The following is a 22,253-nucleotide window of genomic DNA, read 5'->3' on the forward strand; positions in this document are numbered from 1 at the left end:
CAGGGCCCACCTCAAATTGCCGCCCCAATCTCCCGAATTCGGAGGTCTCAAGGTTGGCAAGTATGGATCCAACCAATGTGAGTCTAAGACTAGATCTGATCAATCTAAGGCTATGAGCATAAACTGATGAAGCCTACTCGGATGAGAGGCGAAACGTCTTCTAAGACAAAGGAAACAGTTCAGTTGCCATCGATCGAATGCCCTGAGGTTATAGTTACATAGAAATTCATGACATCAAGAACCGAAACCTATCGATCTGATCACGGCAGTGTCGATCCACCACCATTAGCATCGATGCTATCAATATGTGGATGGAGTCGCCCACCCCTTACAGCACAGAAACCACATTAACGTGTCCGTTCGTTTCTCAGGGCCCACCTCAAACCCACCCCGCCCCAATCTTCCGAATTCGGAGGTCTCAAGGTTGGCAAGTATGGATCCGACCAATGTGCGTCTAAGACTAGATCTGATCAATCTAAGGCTATGAGCATAAACTGATGAAGCCTACTCGGATGAGAGGCGAAACGTCTTCTAAGACAAAGGAAACAGTTCAGTTGCCATCGATCGAATGCCCTGAGGTTATAGTTACATAGAAACTCATGACATCAAGAACCGAAACCTATCGATCTGATCACGGCAGTGTCGATCCACCACCATTAGCATCGATGCTATCAATACGTGGATGGAGTCGCCCACCCCTTACAGCACAGAAACCACATTAACGTGTCCGTTCATTCCTCAGGGCCCACCTCAAACCCCCCACCCCAATCTCCCGAATTCGGAGGTCTCAAGGTTGGCAAGTATGGATCCGACCAATGTGAGTCTAAGACTAGATCTGATCAATCTAAGGCTATGAGCATAAACTGATGAAGCCTACTCGGATGAGAGGCGAAACGTCTTCTAAGACAAAGGAAACAGTTCAGTTGCCATCGATCGAATGCCCTGAGGTTATAGTTACATAGAAACTCATGACATCAAGAACCGAAACCTATCGATCTGATCACGGCAGTGTCGATCCACCACCATTAGCATCGATGCTATCAATACGTGGATGGAGTCGCCCACCCCTTACAGCACAGAAACCACATTAACGTGTCCGTTCATTCCTCAGGGCCCACCTCAAACCCCCCCCAATCTCCCGAATTCGGAGGGCTCAAGGTTGGCAAGTATGGATCCGACCAATGTGAGTCTAAGACTAGATCTGATCTATCTAAGGCTATGAGCATAAACTGATGAAGCCTACTCGGATGAGAGGCGAAACGTCTTCTAAGACAAAGGAAACAGTTCAGTTGCCATCGATCGAATGCCCTGAGGTTATAGTTACATAGAAACTCATGACATCAAGAACCGAAACCTATCGATCTGATCACGGCAGTGTCGATCCACCACCATTAGCATCGATGCTATCAATATGTGGATCGAGTCGCCCACCCCTTACAGCACAGAAACCACATTAACGTGTCCGTTCGTTCCTCAGGGCCCACCTCAAACCCCCCCCCCCAATCTCCCGAATTCGGAGGTCTCAAGGTTGGCAAGTATGGATCCGACCAATGTGAGTCCAAGACTAGATCTGAGCATAAACTGATGAAGCCTACTCGGATGAGAGGCGAAACGTCTTCTAAGACAAAGGAAACAGTTCAGTTGCCATCGATCGAATGCCCCGAGGTTATAGTTACATAGAAATTCATGACATCAAGAACCGAAACCTATCGATCTGATCACGGCAGTGTCGATCCACCACCATTAGCATCGATGCTATCAATATGTGCATCGAGTCGCCCACCCCTTACAGCACAGAAACCACATTAACGTATCCGTTCGGTCCTCAGGGCCCACCTCAAACCCACCCCGCCCCAATCTCCCGAATTCGGAGGTCTCAAGGTTGGCAAGTATGGATCCGACCAATGTGAGTCTAAGACTAGATCTGATCAATCTAAGGCTATGAGCATAAACTGATGAAGCCTACTCGGATGAGAGGCGAAACGTCTTCTAAGACAAAGGAAACAGTTCAGTTGCCATCGATCGAATGCCCTGAGGTTATAGTTACATAGAAATTCATGACATCAAGAACCGGAACCTATCGATCTCATCACGGCAGTGTCGATCCACCACCATTAGCATCGATACTATCAATATGTGGATCGAGTCGCCCACCCCTTTCAGCACAGAAACCACATTAACGTGTCCCTTCGTTCCTCAGGGCCCACCTCAAACCCCCCCCCCCAATCTCCCGAATTCGGAGGTCTCAAGGTTGGCAAGTATGGATCCGACCAATGTGAATCTAAGACTAGATCTGATCAATCTAAGGCTATGAGCATAAACTGATGAAGCCTACTCGGATGAGAGGCGAAACGTCTTCTAAGACAAAGGAAACAGTTCAGTTGCCATCGATCGAATGACCTGAGGTTATAGTTACATAGAAACTCATGACATCAAGAACCGAAACCTATCGATCTCATCACGGCAGTGTCGATCCAATTCTAACACCACCATTAGCATCGATGCTATCAATACGTGGATGGAGTCGCGCACCCCTTACAGCACAGAAACCACATTAACGTGTCCGTTCGTTTCTCAGGGCCCACCTCAAACCCACCCCGCCCCAATCTTCCGAATTCGGAGGTCTCAAGGTTGGCAAGTATGGATCCGACCAATGTGAATCTAAGACTAGATCTGATCAATCTAAGGCTATGAGCATAAACTGATGAAGCCTACTCGGATCAGAGGCGAAACGTCTTCTAAGACAAAGGAAACAGTTCAGTTGCCATCGATGGAATGCCCTGAGGTTATAGTTACATAGAAATTCATGACATCAAGAACCGAAACCTATCGATCTCATCACGGCAGTGTCGATCCAATTCTAACACCACCATTAGCGTCGATGCTATCAATATGTGGATCGAGTCGCCCACCCCTTACAGCACAGAAACCACATTAACGTGTCCGTTCGTTCCTCAGGGCCCAGCCGGTTCTTGCCAGAATCAAAGAGGACCGCAAGAGGATCGTCCTGCCGTCCATCGACAACATCCATCACGAAACCTTCGAGGTGGAGCGCTTCATCAACCCGGCCCACGGCTTTGACTGGCAGCTGTGGTGCATGTACATGAAGGCACCCAAAGACTGGAAAGACCTAAACGACCCCACAGCCCCCATCAGGTGGGCCACGACTTGCACCTGGCAACGCGTCAGCTGCTCATAAACATGTCGCGTATTTGACGTGTGTGTGTGTGTGTGTGTGACAGGAGTCCGTCCATGATCGGCTGCTCCTTTGTGGTGGACAGAGTCTACTTTGAGGAGCTGGGCCTGTTCGATGCGGGCATGAACACTTATGGAGGGGAGAACGTGGAACTGGCCATCAGGGTTTGTGCGTCTTGTTTCTCCTCTCAGTGGCCAAGGAAGCACCTGTACTAGCTTAGTTTAGCTGCTAGAGCAACATGTACCCTAAGCCTTTTCAGCCCACGACTTTAGTTCCAGACTTTGCAGAGACTTAACATTTTTGCCGCCCATTCCTCAAAACACAGAGCACCCTTGTCACACAAAGGAAATTTGACTGGCGTTTTTTATTTTTTATTTTTTTTGCAGTAGGTCTTTAAAACAGAAAAGTGCTCTAGCACAGGGGTGCCCATTACGTCGATCGCGAGCTACCGGTCGATCGCGCAGGGTGTGTCAGTCGATCACCAGCCAGGCATTGAAAAAAATAGACCTAAAAATTAACGATCGTAAATCTTCCCCATGACCGGAGGTGGGTAGAGTAGCCAGAAATTGTACTCAAGTAAGAGTACTGTTACTTTAGAGATTTATTACTCAAGTAAAAGTAAGGAGTAGTCACACAAATATTTACTTGAGTAAAAGTAAAAAGTATGTTGTGAAAAAACTACTCAAGTACTGAGTAACTGATGAGTAACATACACACTCATATCATATATATATATATATATATATATATATATATATATATATATATATACATTGATATATACAGTATATAATTTATATTTATTTATTTTGCTGTTTTTGTTTACATGTTAAAGGTGTTTTAATGAATATACATGCATGTTTAACATATATAGATTCCTTTCTTTCATGAAGACAAGAATATAAGTTGGTGTATTACCTGATTCCGATGACTTGCGTTGATTGTAATCAGACAGTAGTGCTGATAACGTCCACGTTTTCAAATGGAGGAGAAGAAAAGTTCCTCCTTTCTGTCTAATACCACATGAAAGTGGTGGGTTTTTGGCATCTTATTTGTCCAGCTTCCATATTCGTTTTTATACACTTTACAAGAAATATATTGGCGGCAAACTCCGTAGCTTGCTAGCTTGTTTTGCGCTGGCTTTCGGAGACTCTTATTTTGAAAGCGCAGGCGCGATGGAGCGGCACTTTTATTGTGAAGACAGGAACGTCCTCATGTGCGGTCAGGATGTACGGTTGAAATAAAAAAGTATCTTTTTTCCTTCACACTTTTGATCGATTGACTGAAACGTTTATTGCACAGTACAGTACATATTCCGTACAATTGACCACTAAATGGTAACACCCCAATAAGTTTTCAACTTGTTTAAGTCAGGTCATGTGACCGCCTGGCTCTGTTTGATTGGTCCAACGTCACCAGTGACTGCATCTGATTGGTGGAACGAAGTGAAACGTCACCAGTAAGGCAGGCACTTTGAAGGTCTGTCTGACAAACCAAAACAAACAAAGCGTGCATTAACAGATCGATAAAAATTAGTAGCGAGTAGCGAGCTGAATGTAGATAAAAGTAGCGGAGTAAAAGTAGCGTTCCTTCTCTATAAATATACTTAAGTAAAAGTAAAAGTATGTTGCATTAAAACTACTCTTAGAAGTACAATTTATCACAAAAGTTACTCAAGTAGATGTAACGGAGTAAATGTAGCGCGTTACTACCCACCTCTGCCCATGACGTTACTTAATTGACATTTAAGGGACCCGAGGGTCTTGTGAGATGACGCTGGCTGCTGCCAGCTCAGTGTGAAGGGAAAAAAAACCCGTCAGGAAGGCGAGAAACAGTTTTTATTCCAACCGTGCCGTCAAAAGCCTAAAGGCTGACCGCACAGTTCATGTCTTCACAATAAAAGTGCTGCTCGATACATATACATACCTGCCAACTACTCCGGTTTTCCCGGAATTAGTACGGTTTTCATCAACCTATTCCGGGTTACGGTTGCAGTGATAAAAAATACGGTTTTTCATTAATTAAAAAAAATAATTTTTTTTTAAGTTTTATTCACGAAATCGCGTAACAATGACATTCGACACTGCTTCCCGTAACTTCTTATCGAGCCATTCCGAATGCCATGCGCGAGGCTATTTATAGCACCGCTGCCAAGCACGAGGCACCAGTTGCCATTGTTTCCATACGAGCGAACGATCATGGAATCAGCCGGAGAAAAATCTCAAACGAGTCTTAAACCGAAAAGAAAACTGCAGTCATTCCGTGAAGAATATTCAAAAGCCTATCCGGGAATAATTATCCGTTCCAAAAAGGGTGAAAACTACGCGAATTGCACCTTGTGCAGACAAGATTTTTCGATCGGACACGGAGGAATTAGCGATGTAAAAGACCACGTTGGGACAAAAAAACACAAGTCTGCGTTGCTAGCGATACAAGTGGAAAACTTTCAACGTTTTTCGGATTTTAGCCACAAAAAGGTAATGACACCAATGTTATCTATTGGAATTGTTTAGTACTGTTATACTGTTAAAAGTGTTTATACTATTTATGCTTTCAAGTCCAAGTTGAAGAAATCTTGTTAAATGTTGACAGCATAACTACCAAAATACAGAAGTATGTCCTTAATATTTTTGCAGTGCTATTTCTGTTGAAAAGTTCAAATGATTACATTAGAGATGTGATGTGCCACTTTTCAAGTGTCTGATGGCTTCAATTAATTTTCATTAATTTTTCATATTTTGAATTCTTTTGAAAGGCTTACAAAAAAACTACCGTATTTTCCGCACCATAAGGCGTCCTGGGTTAAAAGCCGCGCCTTCAATGAACGGCATATTTCAAAACTTTGTCCACCTATAAGCCGCCCGGTGTTGTAAGCCGCATCTAACTGCGCTAAAGGAATGTCAAATAATATATTAAAAACCAGCGTTCTAACAACTCTGTTCACTCCCAAAATGTACGCAAATGTGCAATCACAAACATACGTATATCAACATGGACAGAGCTGCGTGAAAAAAGCCACCCGGCCTCTTCGCGTAAACTTAAACTTACCTTAACCACTCGCTCATCTTTTCTTCATCCATCCCTTCGAGTTAGCTTTTATGATGACGCTGGCTGGAAAGGTCTCTTTTGGCAAGGTCTTCCTTTTGAATATCACCATGGGTGGAAGTTTCTGGCCATTAGCATGGCAAGATAGAACCACAGTGAAGGATGACTTCTCATTCCCTGTGGTGCGAATATTCACCGTACGTGCTCCCGTTGTATCCACAGTGCGGTTCACAGGAATATCAAAAGTCAGTGGAACCTCGTCCATGTTGATAATGTTCTCTGGCCGGATCTTTTTTTCAGCTATCTTGTTTTTACAATATGCACGGAAAGTAGCCAGCTTTTCTTGAAAGTCTTTAGGCAGTTGCTGTGAAATAGTAATCCGTGTGCGGATGGAGAGATTGCGTCTTTTCATGAACCGGATCCCTGTCGCTTAGTAGGAGCCATTTTGTGGTCTTTACAGATGTAAACACACAAAGGAAATGAAACGTACGGTAATATCCGCGCGCTTTTTCTTCTTCTACGCGGGCGGGTGGTTGCTTACAGTAGAAGAAGAAGCGCTTCCTGTTCTATGGGGGCGGGTGCTTACCTTGGCGGTTGCTTGCGTAGAAGAAGAAGCACTTCCTCTTCTACGGGGAAAAAAGATGGCGGCTGTTTACCGTAGTTGCGAGATCGAAACTTTATGAAAATGAATCGTAATATTAATCCATATATAAAGCGCACCGGGTTAAAAGCCGCACTGTCAGCTTTTGAGTAAATTTGTGGTTTTTAGGTGCGGCTAATAGTGCGGAAAATACGGTACATTTGAATTGTAATTCCATGCTTTTGACAGGACTATTAATTTTAATGAAGTTAGCTTACCATGTTTACAGTATGATAATTGTGATAGAAATGTGAATTTTAGGCACAGAATATTTTTTAAAAATTGAACAAGGCAGTAGATTATACAAGCTTGGACAGAAAGTTAATAATGACACCAATTTTTTTTTTTAATGGAATTGTTTAGTACTGTTTTACCATTTGTTTACTGTAAAAAGTGTTTATACTTTCAATGAACAAATTGAAGTCTTGTGAAAGGTTGACAGGATAACTGGCATTAACTGTCAAAATAATTTCAAACTATTGAAGTTAGCTTACAGAATAAACATGTCAATCAACCCATATGATTTTTGCTGTAATATTTTTGTTTTGAAAAGTCACTGTGACTGATAGAAAAGTGATGGTTTTAGCAACATTTTAACCTGTCTGAATGCTAATAATCATTTTGCGTCGGGGGGCGAAGCCTGAACCCCCCACCAGGACTTTGTCCTGGACCTAGTAGCCCCTGGACCCTGGCTACTAGGTTTTTCTGATTTCAAAAGTTGGCAGGTATGATATTATAAAAGATATACATGTGGCCCCCTCTAAACAATTTAGTTGAATAGTCACGAGTCTTGATGTTTACTTGATCTGGCTTTTTTTCCCCTGCGATGGCTTCATGACTCCGCCCCCTCCTAACCTGCAGGTGTGGACGTGCGGGGGCAGCATGGAGGTTCTCCCATGTTCCAGAGTGGCTCACATCGCTCGCTTCAAAAAGCCGTACCTGACCGATGACATCTACGCCATCATGCGGCGTAACGCCCTGCGCGTGGCCGAGGTGTGGATGGACGAGTTCAAGCACAACGTCTACATGGCCTGGAACATCCCCATGGAGGTGGGAGCAGCATGCGCAGTCATTAGTGTGAAAAGAAGCGCTCATCCCCGTGCGACATCTCCCTTTTAGAATCACGGCATCGACTACGGGGACGTCTCCGATAGGGTGGCGCTGAGGAAGAGGCTGCAGTGTAAGGACTTCAAATGGTACCAGGAGAACATCTACCCGGACCTGAAGAACTTTCACGACACCGCCACATACGGAGAGGTCAGTGTGCAGAACCCGTCTCCGTCTGACGTTCTTCGACATGCACGTCTGGAAGAAGCAACATACGTTGTCATTTCAGATGCGCAGCTCCAAAGCCAAACATCTATGTTTGGACCAGGGGGAAAGGAAGAACGACACGGCCATCTTGTTCGAGTGCCACGGGTTGGCTCCTCAGGTAGGACAGACGCGTCGTCACTTGGTCATATGATGATACTCGAAAACATTCCGTCCAAAGGTATCATCTACGGTAGAATATCTAAGATCCAACTTTAGTGCACCTTTCATTTTATTTGGAGAGAATTGTTCCCTTGGAAATACAAATAGTCTGGACTAGAGATGCGCGGATAGGCAATTATTTCATCCGCAACCGCATCAGAAAGTCGTCAACCATCCGCCATCCACCCGATGTAACATTTGATCAGAACCGCACCCGCCCGCCATCCGCCCGCACCCGCCCGTTGTTATATATCTAATATAGACGATGCAAGGCATTAGTGAGGTTTTAAAGCTTTTGCCTGTTAAAGAAAGGAGACTGATCCAATGCAGCACAGACATTCGCGTGCCACGCTGTCACGACCCAGACGCACACCAGTGCGCAATCATATGGGAGCCGCGCTGAGCGCACCTCCAAGCGCGTCTCGCTGCCGGCGACGGCCGGGTATGGGCCCGACGCTCCAGCGCCATCCATTTTCAGGGCTAGTTGATTCGGCAGGTGGGTTGTTACACACTCCTTAGCGGGTTCCGACGTCCATGGCCACCGTCCTGCTGTCTATATCAACCAGGGTGAGCCCCACCCCTTTTGTGAGCGCACTGCGCGCGGAGTGACCCCTGTTACGCGCCCCCGGCAACAGGGGTGGCGGGCAGGTAAGCTGCGCGGGCGGAGCGCGCGGAGTGACCCCTGTTACGAGCCCCCGGCCACGGGGGGTGGCGGGCAGGTAAGCTGCTTACCTGCAGCGCGTGACGCCGGCCGCGGCGAAGGCGGACGAGGCGGGGTGTCGGTGCGGTGGGCGCGGTGGTGACCCTGGACGTGCGTCGGGCCCTTCTCGCGGATCGCCTCGGCTACGGCTCCCGGTGGGGCCCTCTCGGGGGGAGGGGCCTCGGTCCCGGACCCCAGCGAGGCGTCGGGGGCCTTCTCCGCTTCGTAAAAGTGTCCATCTCTTTTTTTTTTTTTCTTCTGTTGTGGCATATGCTGCAGGTGCCTGCTCGTTTTTCGTATGTGGGTAACAACATTTAACTATGTATATATATTTCCGAATTGGTTTAACTGCCACCCGCCTGAATCTATTTAAAATCTAATTTTTTTTTATTTCAACCGCCCGACCCGACCCGACCCGACCCGACCCGACCCGACCCGACCCGACCCGCGGATAAAATCTAATTTTTTTTAAATTTCATCCGCCCGATCCGCGGATAATCCGCGGACTCCGCGGTTGTGCCCGCAAACCGCGCATCTCTAGTCTGGACTACCTCAACACTACAATAACAATAACACTATCAGACTATTTCAATAATGTGCTTCTCACACATGTCCCCTATGTGAACAAATTCCTATGTGAACAAGTACATAAAGAGATCGGTTTTACCGTAAAAATCTGTATCGGTCATCATACCATGCCGAGATGGCACGCTTTTATCTTAGTCATTGCTCTTTTTGGGGTGGGAAATACAACCCCTGGAAAAACTGTTGGAATCAGCAGACTTGGAGGATGTTCATTCAGTTTTTTTGGTTTTGTAGGCAAAAAAGCAAATAACAGACATGACAAAACTGTAGTCATTTCAAATTCAACTTTTTCGCCTTAAGAAACACTAAAATCCATTCATCCATCCATCTTCTTCCGCTTATCCGAGGTCGGGTCGCGGGGGCAGCAGCCTAAGCAGGGAAGCCCAGACTTCCCTCTCCCCAGCCACTTCGTCCAGCTCTTCCTGTGGGACCCCGAGGCGTTCCCAGGCCAGCCGGGAGACAGTCTTCCCAACGTGTCCTGGGTCTTCCCCGTGGCCTCCTACCGGTCGGACGTGCCCTAAACACCTCCCGAGGGAGGCGATCGGGTGGCATCCTAACCAGATGCCCGAACCACCTCATCTGGCTCCTCTCCATGTGGAGGAGCAGCGACTTTACTTTGAGCTCCCCCCGGATGACAGAGCTTCTCACCCTATCTCTAAGGGAGAGACCCGCCACCCGGCGGAGGAAACTCATTTCGGCCGCTTGTACCCGTGATCTTGTCCTTTCGGTCATAACCCAAAGCTCATGACCATAGGTGAGGATGGGAACGTAGATCGACCGGTAAATTGAGAGCTTTGCCTTCCGGCTCAGCTCCTTCTTCACCACAACGGATCGATACAGCGTCCGCATTACTGAAGACGCCGCACCGATCCGACTGTCGATCTCACGATCCACTCTTCCCTCACTCGTGAACAAGACTCCGAGGTACTTGAAGTCCTCCACTTGGGGCAGGGTCTCCTCCCCAACCCGGAGATGGCACTCCACCCTTTTCCGGGCGAGAACCATGGACTCGGACTTGGAGGTGCTGATTCTCATCCCAGTCGCTTCACACTCGGCTGGCTTCCTCCGGCCAAGGTCTTCAGCTCTCACTGGATCGGTTCGCAGCCGAGTGTGAAGCAACTGGGATGGGAATCAGCACCTCCAAGTCCGAGTCCATGGTTCTCTCCCGGAAAAGGGTGGAGTGCCATCTCCGGGTTGGGGAGGAGATCTTGCCCCAAGTGGAGGAGTTCAAGTATCTCGGAGTCTTGTTCACGAGTGGGGGAAGAGTGGATCGTGAGATCGACAGGCGGATCGGTGCGGCGTCTTCAGTAATGCGGACGCTGTATCGATCCGTTGTGGTGAAGAAGGAGCTGAGCCGGAAGGCAAAGCTCTCGATTTACCGATCGATCTACGTTCCCATCCTCACCTATGGTCATGAGCTTTGGGTCATGACCGAAAGGACAAGATCACGGGTACAAGCGGCCGAAATGAGTTTCCGCCGCCGAGTGGCGGGGCTCTCCCTTAGAGATAGGGTGAGAAGCTCTGTCATCCGGGGGGAGCTCAAAGTAAAGCCGCTGCTCCTCCACATGGAGAGGAGCCAGATGAGGTGGTTCGGGCATCTGGTCAGGATGCCACCCGAACGCCTCCCTAGGAAGGTGTTTCGGGCACGTCCGACCGGTAGGAGGCCACGGGGAAGACCCAGGACACGCTGGGAAGACTATCTCTCCCGGCTGGCCTGGGAACGCCTCGGGATCCCCCGGGAGGAGCTGGACGAAGTGGCTGGGGAGAGGGAAGTCTGGGCTTCCCTGCTTAGGCTGCTGCCCCCGCTACCCGACCTCGGATAAGCGGAAGAAGATGGATGGATGGATGGAGTGTTTATCTGTAAATAGCAATATAAATAATAAATGTCAGTGTTTATCTGTATATACCAATATTTAAATAATGTCAGTGTTTATCTGTAAATAACAATATATAAATATCAGTGTTTATCTGAAAATAGTATATAAATAAAAAGTATCAGTGTTTATTTGTATATAGTATATAAATAATACATGTCAGTGTTTATCTGTAAATAACAATATATAAATAATAAATGTCAGTGTTTATCTGTAAATAACAATATGTAAATAATAAATGTCAGTGTTTATCTGTAAATAGCAATATTAATAATAAATCTCAGTGTTTATCTGTAAATAACAATATATAAATATCAGTGTTTATCTGAAAATAGTATATAAATAAAAAGTATCAGTGTTTATTTGTATATAGTATATAAATAATACATGTCAGTGTTTATCTGTAAATAACAATATATAAATAATAAATGTCAGTGTTTATCTGTAAATAACAATATATAAATAATACATGTCAGTGTTTATCTGTATATACCAATATTTAAATAATGTCAGTGTTTATCTGTAAATAACAATATATAAATATCAGTGTTTATCTGAAAATAGTATATAAATAAAAAGTATCAGTGTTTATTTGTATATAGTATATAAATAATACATGTCAGTTTTTATCTGTAAATAACAATATATAAATAATAAATGTCAGTGTTTATCTGTAAATAACAATATATAAATAATAAATGTCAGTGTTTATCTGTATATACCAATATTTAAATAATGTCAGTGTTTATCTGTAAATAACAATATATAAATATCAGTGTTTATCTGAAAATAGTATATAAATAAAAGGTATCAGTGTTTATTTGTATATAGTATATAAATAATACATGTCAGTGTTTATCTGTAAATAACAATATATAAATAATAAATGTCAGTGTTTATCTGTAAATAGCAATATAAATAATAAATGTCAGTGTTTATCTGTATATACCAATATTTAAATAATGTCAGTGTTTATCTGTAAATAACAATATATAAATATCAGTGTTTATCTGAAAATAGTATATAAATAAAAAGTATCAGTGTTTATTTGTATATAGTATATAAATAATACATGTCAGTGTTTATCTCACGCCGACAACACAAACACATCGGCTTTAGCGTTAGCTTGTTAGCATTAGCATTCCGTTCACTCGGGTTGAGGCCAACAACGACACAAATGGAGTGTCACTGACTACTTTTACAACATGTAATAAAGTAAGTAGTTAATATTTGATGTTGTTTACCTTTGTTCCACTCGTGTGCTCCCTCCTTTTTTCCCACATTTATCCAACAAAGTCAGAGTAGTAAGCAGCTGAGGTCGTTGCTTCGAGTCTGGCTTCATACTCCTCCGTAAATACGTTGAAAAGAGTCTGTCCACTTCTCGTAGCTTTACGTAATGAAATTAAGTTCGTCAAAAACAAAAACAACAACAATAAACTGCATATAGTTAAAAGACTACGGCTGAGTAAAATCACTACAAGATAGTTCCACTGATCAGTGTTCTTCAGCACGAAGATGTCCCACAAAAGTTCCTGCAAGTGCAAAGCTCCTTTCGTTCTTCTTTCTCTCCGTTGTCAAGTTTGTTGTAGTAGAAATACACAAGAAATAAGAACTAAACAAGTCCCCTCGTATATTCCAATGGCGGTTTTGTGTTTGAAAGAGAAGTTTTAGAATTGTGTTCAACCAGTCAGCGTTCGACGACACAGCCCGCCCCGAACAGGTTCCTTGTCACTTGACAAAGTCCCACCTAGTTAGGAGGAACTCTGAAAGGTTCCTAAAGAACTAAATCTACCCGGAACTTTATTTAAGTAGGGAAATTCCTGGAAAAGTTACAGCGGTGGAAAAGGTGCTTCTTCTTACGACTTAGACCTCCTCTAGATTATGGGTCTCAAACTGGTGGTGCGCAGGCCCATAATTTGTGGCCCTATACTTAAAGGGGAACTGCTCCTTTTTTTTCCGAATTTTGCCCAGTACTCACAATTCCTATATAAGACAAGAACACACGTTGTTCTCTTTTTCGTGCATTCTGACGAGTGAAAAACCATGCATGTAATGGGGATTAGATCTATTCCGTCTATAAAGCGCACTAAAAAAACCATTCCAACACGTCCACAGCTTATATACCTGCTCTGAGTACATATGTAATATAGTAACATTCATAATAACATGTCATATTTACGTGTTTTGCTCATTTTAAACATGGCTGGAACTTTTATTTTTGGGCGCAATGATTTCACAGACGCATCCCAACGTTTTCTATTTCTTTCAACAACTACTACTAAGAATGACAGACTTTGTGAGAGCCGCCAAAGACTAATTTGGGACAAATGATGATCAGAACCTTATATTTTTGAACCTGAATATACAGCGGATGAGCTATAAGTTTAAGAAGCTGATTTTAAAACGTGATTCTGAAGTGAATACTTCACGCTGCCCAGCTTCACCCCGACTTGACCATCAGCAGCCCCCACTTAAATCCAGTTTGAGACCTCTATGGAGTGAAATTACTGCCCAAACTCCACAAACACACAAACATGTTTTTACTCATGCCTAACGATTCGCAAGTGAAAACAAAAAGCTATTTTCTTCAATTAAAAAACAATTCGCAGGTAAGCAAAAACAACTTTCTTCAAGTAAAAATACAATTTGCAAGTATAAAAGGTGAGGGATCCTTTTTGGATTCACTCGAGGGAGTACTTGAGAGTGCTCCCCCGGGTGATTCCCTCGTGCTACTGGGGGACTTCAATGCTCATGTTGGCAACGACAGTGAAACCTGGAGAGGCGTGATTGGGAAGAATGGCTGCCCGGATCTGAACCCGAGCGGTGTTTTGTTATTGGACTTTTGTGCCCGACACAGATTGTCCATAACAAACACCATGTTCAAACATAAGGGTGTCCATATGTGCACTTGGCACCAGGACACCCTAGGCCGCAGTTCCATGATCGACTTTGTAGTTGTGTCATCGGATATGCGGCCTCATGTTTTGGACACTCGGGTGAAGAGAGGGGCAGAGCTTTCTACCGATCACCACCTGGTGGTGAGTTGGCTGCGATGGTGGGGGAGGATGCCGGACAGACCTGGCAGGCCCAAACGCATTGTGAGGGTTTGCTGGGAACGTCTGGCAGAGTCTCCTGTCAGAGAGAGTTTCAATTCCCACCTCTGGAACGACTTTGAACATGTCACGAGGAAGGTGCTGGACATTGAGTCCGAATGGACCATGTTCCGCACCTCTATTGTCGAGGCGGCTGATTGGAGCTGTGGCCGCAAGGTAGTTGGTGCTTGTCGTAGCGGTAATCCCAGAACCCGTTGGTGGACACCGGCGGTGAGGGATGCCGTCAAGCTGAAGAAGGAGTCCTATCGGGTTCTTTTGGCTCATGGGACTCCGGAGGCAGCGGACAGGTACCGACAGGCCAAGCGGTGTGCGGCTTCAGCGGTCGCAGAGGCAAAAACTCGGACATGGGAGGAGTTCGGGGAAGCCATGGAAAACGACTTCCGGACGGCTTCGAAGCGTTTCTGGACCACCATCCGCCGCCTCAGGAAGGGAAAGCAGTGCACTGTCAACACCGTGTATGGTGCGGGTGGTGTTCTGCTGACCTCGACTGCGGATGTTGTGAATCGGTGGAGGGAATACTTCGAAGACCTCCTCAATCCCACCAACACGTCTTCCTATGTGGAAGCAGTGCCTGGGGAATCTGTGGTGGGCTCTCCTATTTCTGGGGCTGAGGTTGCTGAGGTAGTTAAAAAGCTCCTCGGTGGCAAGGCCCCGGGGGTGGATGAGATCCCCCCGGAGTTCCTTAAGGCTCTGGATGCTGTGGGGCTGTCTTGGTTGACAAGACTCTGCAGCATCGCGTGGACATCGGGGGCGGTACCACTGGATTGGCAGACCGGGATGGTGGTTCCTCTCTTTAAGAAGGGGAACCGGAGGGTGTGTTCTAACTATCGTGGGATCACACTCCTCAGCCTTCCCGGTAAGGTCTATTCAGGTGTACTGGAGAGGAGGCTACGCCGGATAGTCGAACCTCGGATTCAGGAGGAACAGTGTGGTTTTCGTCCTGGTCGTGGAACTGTGGACCAGCTCTATACTCTCGGCAGGGTCCTTGAGGGTGCATGGGAGTTTGCCCAACCAGTCTACATGTGCTTTGTGGACTTGGAAAAGGCATTCGACCGTGTCCCTCGGGAGGTCCTGTGGGGAGTGCTCAGAGAGTATGGGGTATCGGACTGTCTGATTGTGGCTGTCCGCTCCCTGTATGATCAGTGTCAGAGCTTGGTCCGCATTGCCGGCAGTAAGTCGGACACGTTTCCAGTGAGGGTTGGACTGCCCTTTGTCACCGATTCTGTTCATAACTTTTATGGACAGAATTTCTAGGCGCAGTCAAGGCGTTGAGGGGATCCGGTTTGGTGGCTGCAGGATTAGGTCTCTGCTTTTTGCGGATGATGTGGTCCTGATGGCTTCATCTGGCCAGGATCTTCAGCTCTCACTGGATCGGTTCGCAGCCGAGTGTGAAGCGACTGGGATGAGAATCAGCACCTCCAAGTCCGAGTCCATGGTTCTCGCCCGGAAAAGGGTGGAGTGCCATCTCCGGGTTGGGGAGGAGACCCTGCCCCAAGTGGAGGAGTTCAAGTACCTAGGAGTCTTGTTCATGAGTGGGGGAAGAGTGGATCGTGAGATCGATAGGCGGATCGGTGCGGCATCTTCAGTAATGCGGACGCTGTATCGATCCGTTGTGGTGAAGAAGGAGCTGAGCCGGAAGGCAAAGCTCTCAATTTACCGGTCGATCTACGTTCCCATCCTCACCTATGGTCATGAGCTTTGGGTTATGACCGAAAGGACAAGATCACGGGTACAAGCGGCCGAAATGAGTTTCCTCCGCCGGGTGGCGGGGCTCTCCCTTAGAGATAGGGTGAGAAGCTCTGTCATCCGGGGGGAGCTCAAAGTAAAGCCGCTGCTCCTCCACATGGAGAGGATCCAGATGAGGTGGTTCGGGCATCTGGTCAGGATGCCACCCGAACGCCTCCCTAGGGAAGTGTTTAGGGCACGTCCAACCGGTAGGAGGCCACGGGGAAGACCCAGGACACGTTGGGAAGACTATGTCTCCCGGCTGGCCTGGGAACGCCTCGGGATCCCCCGGGAAGAGCTGGACGAAGTGGCTGGGGAGAGGGAAGTCTGGGCTTCCCTGCTTAGGCTGCTGCCCCCGCGACCCGACCTCGGATAAGCGGAAGAAGATGGATGGATGGATGGATGGATGATTTCACAGACGCATCCCAACGTTTTCTATTTCTTTCAACAACTACTACTAACAATGACAGACTTTGTGAGAGCCGCCAAAGACTAATTTGGGACAAATGATGATCGGAACCTTATATTTTTGAACCTGAATATACAGCGGATGAGCTATAAGTTTAAGAAGCTGATTTTAAAACGTGATTCTTCATGCTGCCCAGCTTCACCCCGACTTGACCATCAGCAGCCCCCACTTAAATCCAGTTTGAGACCTCTATGGAGTGAAATTACTGCCCAAACTCCACAAACACACAAACATGTTTTTACTCATGCCTAACGATTCGCAAGTGAAAACAAAAAGCTATTTTCTTCAATTACAAAACAATTCGCAGGTAAGCAAAAACAACTTTCTTCAAGTAAAAATGCAATTTGCAAGTATAAAAACAAGCTCAACCTGTAAGTTTCCCCTCTCTTCTGTCCGCCATTTTACTCCCCACCCTGCTTCTTCTTTGTTGTTTTTGGCAGACAGCACCATGCGTGAATAACAGTAGCTCTGACGGCCCTCAGCAGCTCATCTGTCGTTGTCGAGTGCGAATTACAGGTGCTCTGAGTGCAAGTGTGTGGATCGCATGGGGTGGAATATTACTGCCAAAAGTTTTAACTTGAAGAAAATCGTTTTTATACACGAACAAATCTTTTTTTTTTTTACTTGCAGAAAATCGTTTTTTTACTTGCAGAAAATTGTTTTTATACTTGCGGAAAAAAAATGTAATTGAAGAAATTTGTTTTTATTACTTGCAAATCGTTTTTTTACTTGCAGAAGAGTTTTTTATACTTGGGAATATTTTTGAAGAAAAAAAATGTATACTTGCAAATAATTTTTTTAATTGAAGAAAATAACCCCGCCTTCCGCCCGATTGTAGCTGAGATAGGCTCCAGCGCCCCCCGCGACCCCAAAAAGGGAATAAGCGGTAGAAAATGGATGGATGGATGGATGAAGAAAAAAAATATATACTTGCAAATAATTTTTTTAATTGAAGAAAATCGTTTTTATCCTCAGAAATTGTTTTTCTAATTGAAGAAATGTGTTTTTATACATGCAAATCATTTTTTTACTTGCACCAAAGTTTTGTTATACTTGCGAATCGTTTTTTTAATTGAAGAAAATTGTTTTTACACGAACAAATCATTTTTTAATTGAAGAAAACTGTTTTTATACAAGCAAATCCTTTTGTTATTTGCACAAAGTTGTTTTTATACTTGCGAATCCTTTTTTTACTTGCACAAAAAATGTTTTCATACTCGCGAATCCTTTTTTTAATTGAATACAATTGTTTTTATACTTGCAAACCGTTTTTTACATGCAGAAAATATTTTTTTATTGCAGAAAATAGTTTTTATAATTAGGAATCGTTTTTTTAAATTGAAGAAAATAGTTTTTATCCATGTGAATAATCTTTTTATTGAAGAACTTTTTTTTTTTATGAATCGTTTTATTTTACTCGAAGAAAATTGTTATTGAACTTGCAAAAAAAAATCATTATTAATTGAAGAAAATCGTTTTTTATACTTTCGAAACGTTTTTTTTACTTGCAGAAGAGTTTTTATACTTGGGAATATTTCTTTTGATTGAAGAAAATTGTTTTTACACGAACAAATAATTTTTTTTTTTACTTGCAGAAAATCGTTTTTTTACTTGCAGAAAATTGTTTTTATACTTGCGGGAAAAAAATGTAATTGAAGAAATTTGTTTTTTTTACTTGCAAATCGTTTTTTTACTTGCAGAAGAGTTTTTTGTACTTGGGAATACTTTTTTTAATTGAAGAAAAAATATATATACTTGCAAATTATTTTTTTAATTGAAGAAAATCGTTTTTATCCTCAGAAATTGTTTTTCTAATTGAAGAAATGTGTTTTTATACATGCAAATCTTTTATTTTACTTGCACCAAAGTTTTGTTTTACTTGCGAATCTTTTTTTTAATTGAAGAAATTTGTTTTTTTTACTTGCAAATCGTTTTTTTTTTTACTTGCAGAAGAGTTTTTTATACTTGGGAATAATGTTTTTAATTGAAGAAAAAAAATATATACTTGCAAATATTTTTTTTAATTGAAGAAAATCGTTTTTATCCTCAGAAATTGTTTTTCTAATTGAAGAAATTTGTTTTTATACATGCAAATCATTTTTTTTACTTGCAACAAAGTTTTGTTTTACTTGCGAATCGTTTTTTTTAATTGAAGAAATTTGTTTTTTTTACTTGCAAATCGTTTTTTTTTTTACTTGCAGAAGAGTTTTTTTATACTTGGGAATAATTTTTTTAATTGAAGAAAAAAAATATATACTTGCGAATAATTTTTTAAATTGAAGAAAATCGTTTTTATCCTCAGAAATTGTTTTACTAATTGAAGAAATTTGTTTTTATACATGCAAATCATTTTTTTAACTGCACCAAAGTTTTGTTTTACTTGCGAATCGTGTTTTTAATTGAAGAAAATTGTTTTTACACGAACAAATCATTTTTTAATTGAAGAAAACTGTTTTTATACAAGCAAATCCTTTTGTTATTTGCACAAAGTTGTTTTTATACTTGCGAATCCTTTTTTTACTTGCACAAAAAATGTTTTCATACTCGCGAATCCTTTTTTTAATTGAATACAATTGTTTTTATACTTGCAAACCGTTTTTTACATGCAGAAAATATTTTTTTATTGCAGAAAATAGTTTTTATAATTAGGAATCGTTTTTTTAAATTGAAGAAAATAGTTTTTATCCATGTGAATAATCTTTTTATTGAAGAACTTTTTTTTTTTATGAATCGTTTTATTTTACTCGAAGAAAATTGTTATTGAACTTGCAAAAAAAAATCATTATTAATTGAAGAAAATCGTTTTTTATACTTTCGAAACGTTTTTTTTACTTGCAGAAGAGTTTTTATACTTGGGAATATTTCTTTTGATTGAAGAAAATTGTTTTTACACGAACAAATAATTTTTTTTTTTACTTGCAGAAAATCGTTTTTTTACTTGCAGAAAATTGTTTTTATACTTGCGGGAAAAAAATGTAATTGAAGAAATTTGTTTTTTTTACTTGCAAATCGTTTTTTTACTTGCAGAAGAGTTTTTTGTACTTGGGAATACTTTTTTTAATTGAAGAAAAAATATATATACTTGCAAATTATTTTTTTAATTGAAGAAAATCGTTTTTATCCTCAGAAATTGTTTTTCTAATTGAAGAAATGTGTTTTTATACATGCAAATCTTTTATTTTACTTGCACCAAAGTTTTGTTTTACTTGCGAATCTTTTTTTTAATTGAAGAAATTTGTTTTTTTTACTTGCAAATCGTTTTTTTTTTTACTTGCAGAAGAGTTTTTTATACTTGGGAATAATGTTTTTAATTGAAGAAAAAAAATATATACTTGCAAATATTTTTTTTAATTGAAGAAAATCGTTTTTATCCTCAGAAATTGTTTTTCTAATTGAAGAAATTTGTTTTTATACATGCAAATCATTTTTTTTACTTGCAACAAAGTTTTGTTTTACTTGCGAATCGTTTTTTTTAATTGAAGAAATTTGTTTTTTTTACTTGCAAATCGTTTTTTTTTTTACTTGCAGAAGAGTTTTTTTATACTTGGGAATAATTTTTTTAATTGAAGAAAAAAAATATATACTTGCGAATAATTTTTTAAATTGAAGAAAATCGTTTTTATCCTCAGAAATTGTTTTACTAATTGAAGAAATTTGTTTTTATACATGCAAATCATTTTTTTAACTGCACCAAAGTTTTGTTTTACTTGCGAATCGTGTTTTTAATTGAAGAAAATTGTTTTTACACGAACAAATCATTTTTTAATTGAAGAAAACTGTTTTTATACAAGCAAATCCTTTTGTTATTTGCACAAAGTTGTTTTTATACTTGCGAATCCTTTTTTTACTTGCACAAAAAATGTTTTCATACTCGCGAATCCTTTTTTTAATTGAATACAATTGTTTTTATACTTGCAAACCGTTTTTTACATGCAGAAAATATTTTTTTATTGCAGAAAATAGTTTTTATAATTAGGAATCGTTTTTTTAAATTGAAGAAAATAGTTTTTATCCATGTGAATAATCTTTTTATTGAAGAACTTTTTTTTTTTATGAATCGTTTTATTTTACTCGAAGAAAATTGTTATTGAACTTGCAAAAAAAAATCATTATTAATTGAAGAAAATCGTTTTTTATACTTTCGAAACGTTTTTTTTACTTGCAGAAGAGTTTTTATACTTGGGAATATTTCTTTTGATTGAAGAAAATTGTTTTTACACGAACAAATAATTTTTTTTTTTACTTGCAGAAAATCGTTTTTTTACTTGCAGAAAATTGTTTTTATACTTGCGGGAAAAAAATGTAATTGAAGAAATTTGTTTTTTTTACTTGCAAATCGTTTTTTTACTTGCAGAAGAGTTTTTTGTACTTGGGAATACTTTTTTTAATTGAAGAAAAAATATATATACTTGCAAATTATTTTTTTAATTGAAGAAAATCGTTTTTATCCTCAGAAATTGTTTTTCTAATTGAAGAAATGTGTTTTTATACATGCAAATCTTTTATTTTACTTGCACCAAAGTTTTGTTTTACTTGCGAATCTTTTTTTTAATTGAAGAAATTTGTTTTTTTTACTTGCAAATCGTTTTTTTTTTTACTTGCAGAAGAGTTTTTTATACTTGGGAATAATGTTTTTAATTGAAGAAAAAAAATATATACTTGCAAATATTTTTTTTAATTGAAGAAAATCGTTTTTATCCTCAGAAATTGTTTTTCTAATTGAAGAAATTTGTTTTTATACATGCAAATCATTTTTTTTTACTTGCAACAAAGTTTTGTTTTACTTGCGAATCGTTTTTTTTAATTGAAGAAATTTGTTTTTTTTACTTGCAAATCGTTTTTTTTTTTACTTGCAGAAGAGTTTTTTTATACTTGGGAATAATTTTTTTAATTGAAGAAAAAAAATATATACTTGCGAATAATTTTTTAAATTGAAGAAAATCGTTTTTATCCTCAGAAATTGTTTTACTAATTGAAGAAATTTGTTTTTATACATGCAAATCATTTTTTTAACTGCACCAAAGTTTTGTTTTACTTGCGAATCGTGTTTTTAATTGAAGAAAATTGTTTTTACACGAACAAATCATTTTTTAATTGAAGAAAACTGTTTTTATACAAGCAAATCCTTTTGTTATTTGCACAAAGTTGTTTTTATACTTGCGAATCCTTTTTTTACTTGCACAAAAAATGTTTTCATACTCGCGAATCCTTTTTTTAATTGAATACAATTGTTTTTATACTTGCAAACCGTTTTTTACATGCAGAAAATATTTTTTTATTGCAGAAAATAGTTTTTATAATTAGGAATCGTTTTTTTAAATTGAAGAAAATAGTTTTTATCCATGTGAATAATCTTTTTATTGAAGAACTTTTTTTTTTTATGAATCGTTTTATTTTACTCGAAGAAAATTGTTATTGAACTTGCAAAAAAAA

The 22,253-nt window shown here is 41.0% G+C and overlaps 1 protein-coding gene across 3 annotated transcripts in view; it reads left to right on the forward strand.

Annotated features, from left to right (window-relative positions):
• LOC133614342 (polypeptide N-acetylgalactosaminyltransferase 17-like) overlaps nucleotides 1-22,253 on the forward strand; it is a 100,010-nt gene that overhangs the window by 56,851 nt on the left and 20,906 nt on the right. For all 3 annotated transcript variants that reach the window (XM_061972214.2, XM_061972212.1, XM_061972213.1), the window contains exons 5-9: nucleotides 2,959-3,156; nucleotides 3,243-3,360; nucleotides 7,743-7,931; nucleotides 8,001-8,138; nucleotides 8,218-8,313. In XM_061972214.2, coding sequence (XP_061828198.1) covers nucleotides 2,959-3,156; nucleotides 3,243-3,360; nucleotides 7,743-7,931; nucleotides 8,001-8,138; nucleotides 8,218-8,313 — 739 coding nt within the window. The remainder of the gene's footprint in view (nucleotides 1-2,958; nucleotides 3,157-3,242; nucleotides 3,361-7,742; nucleotides 7,932-8,000; nucleotides 8,139-8,217; nucleotides 8,314-22,253) is intronic.

The sequence above is a fragment of the Nerophis lumbriciformis genome, linkage group LG17 (genome assembly GCF_033978685.3).
Source record: "Nerophis lumbriciformis linkage group LG17, RoL_Nlum_v2.1, whole genome shotgun sequence".
In the NCBI taxonomy this organism is placed as follows: Eukaryota; Metazoa; Chordata; class Actinopteri; order Syngnathiformes; family Syngnathidae; genus Nerophis; species Nerophis lumbriciformis.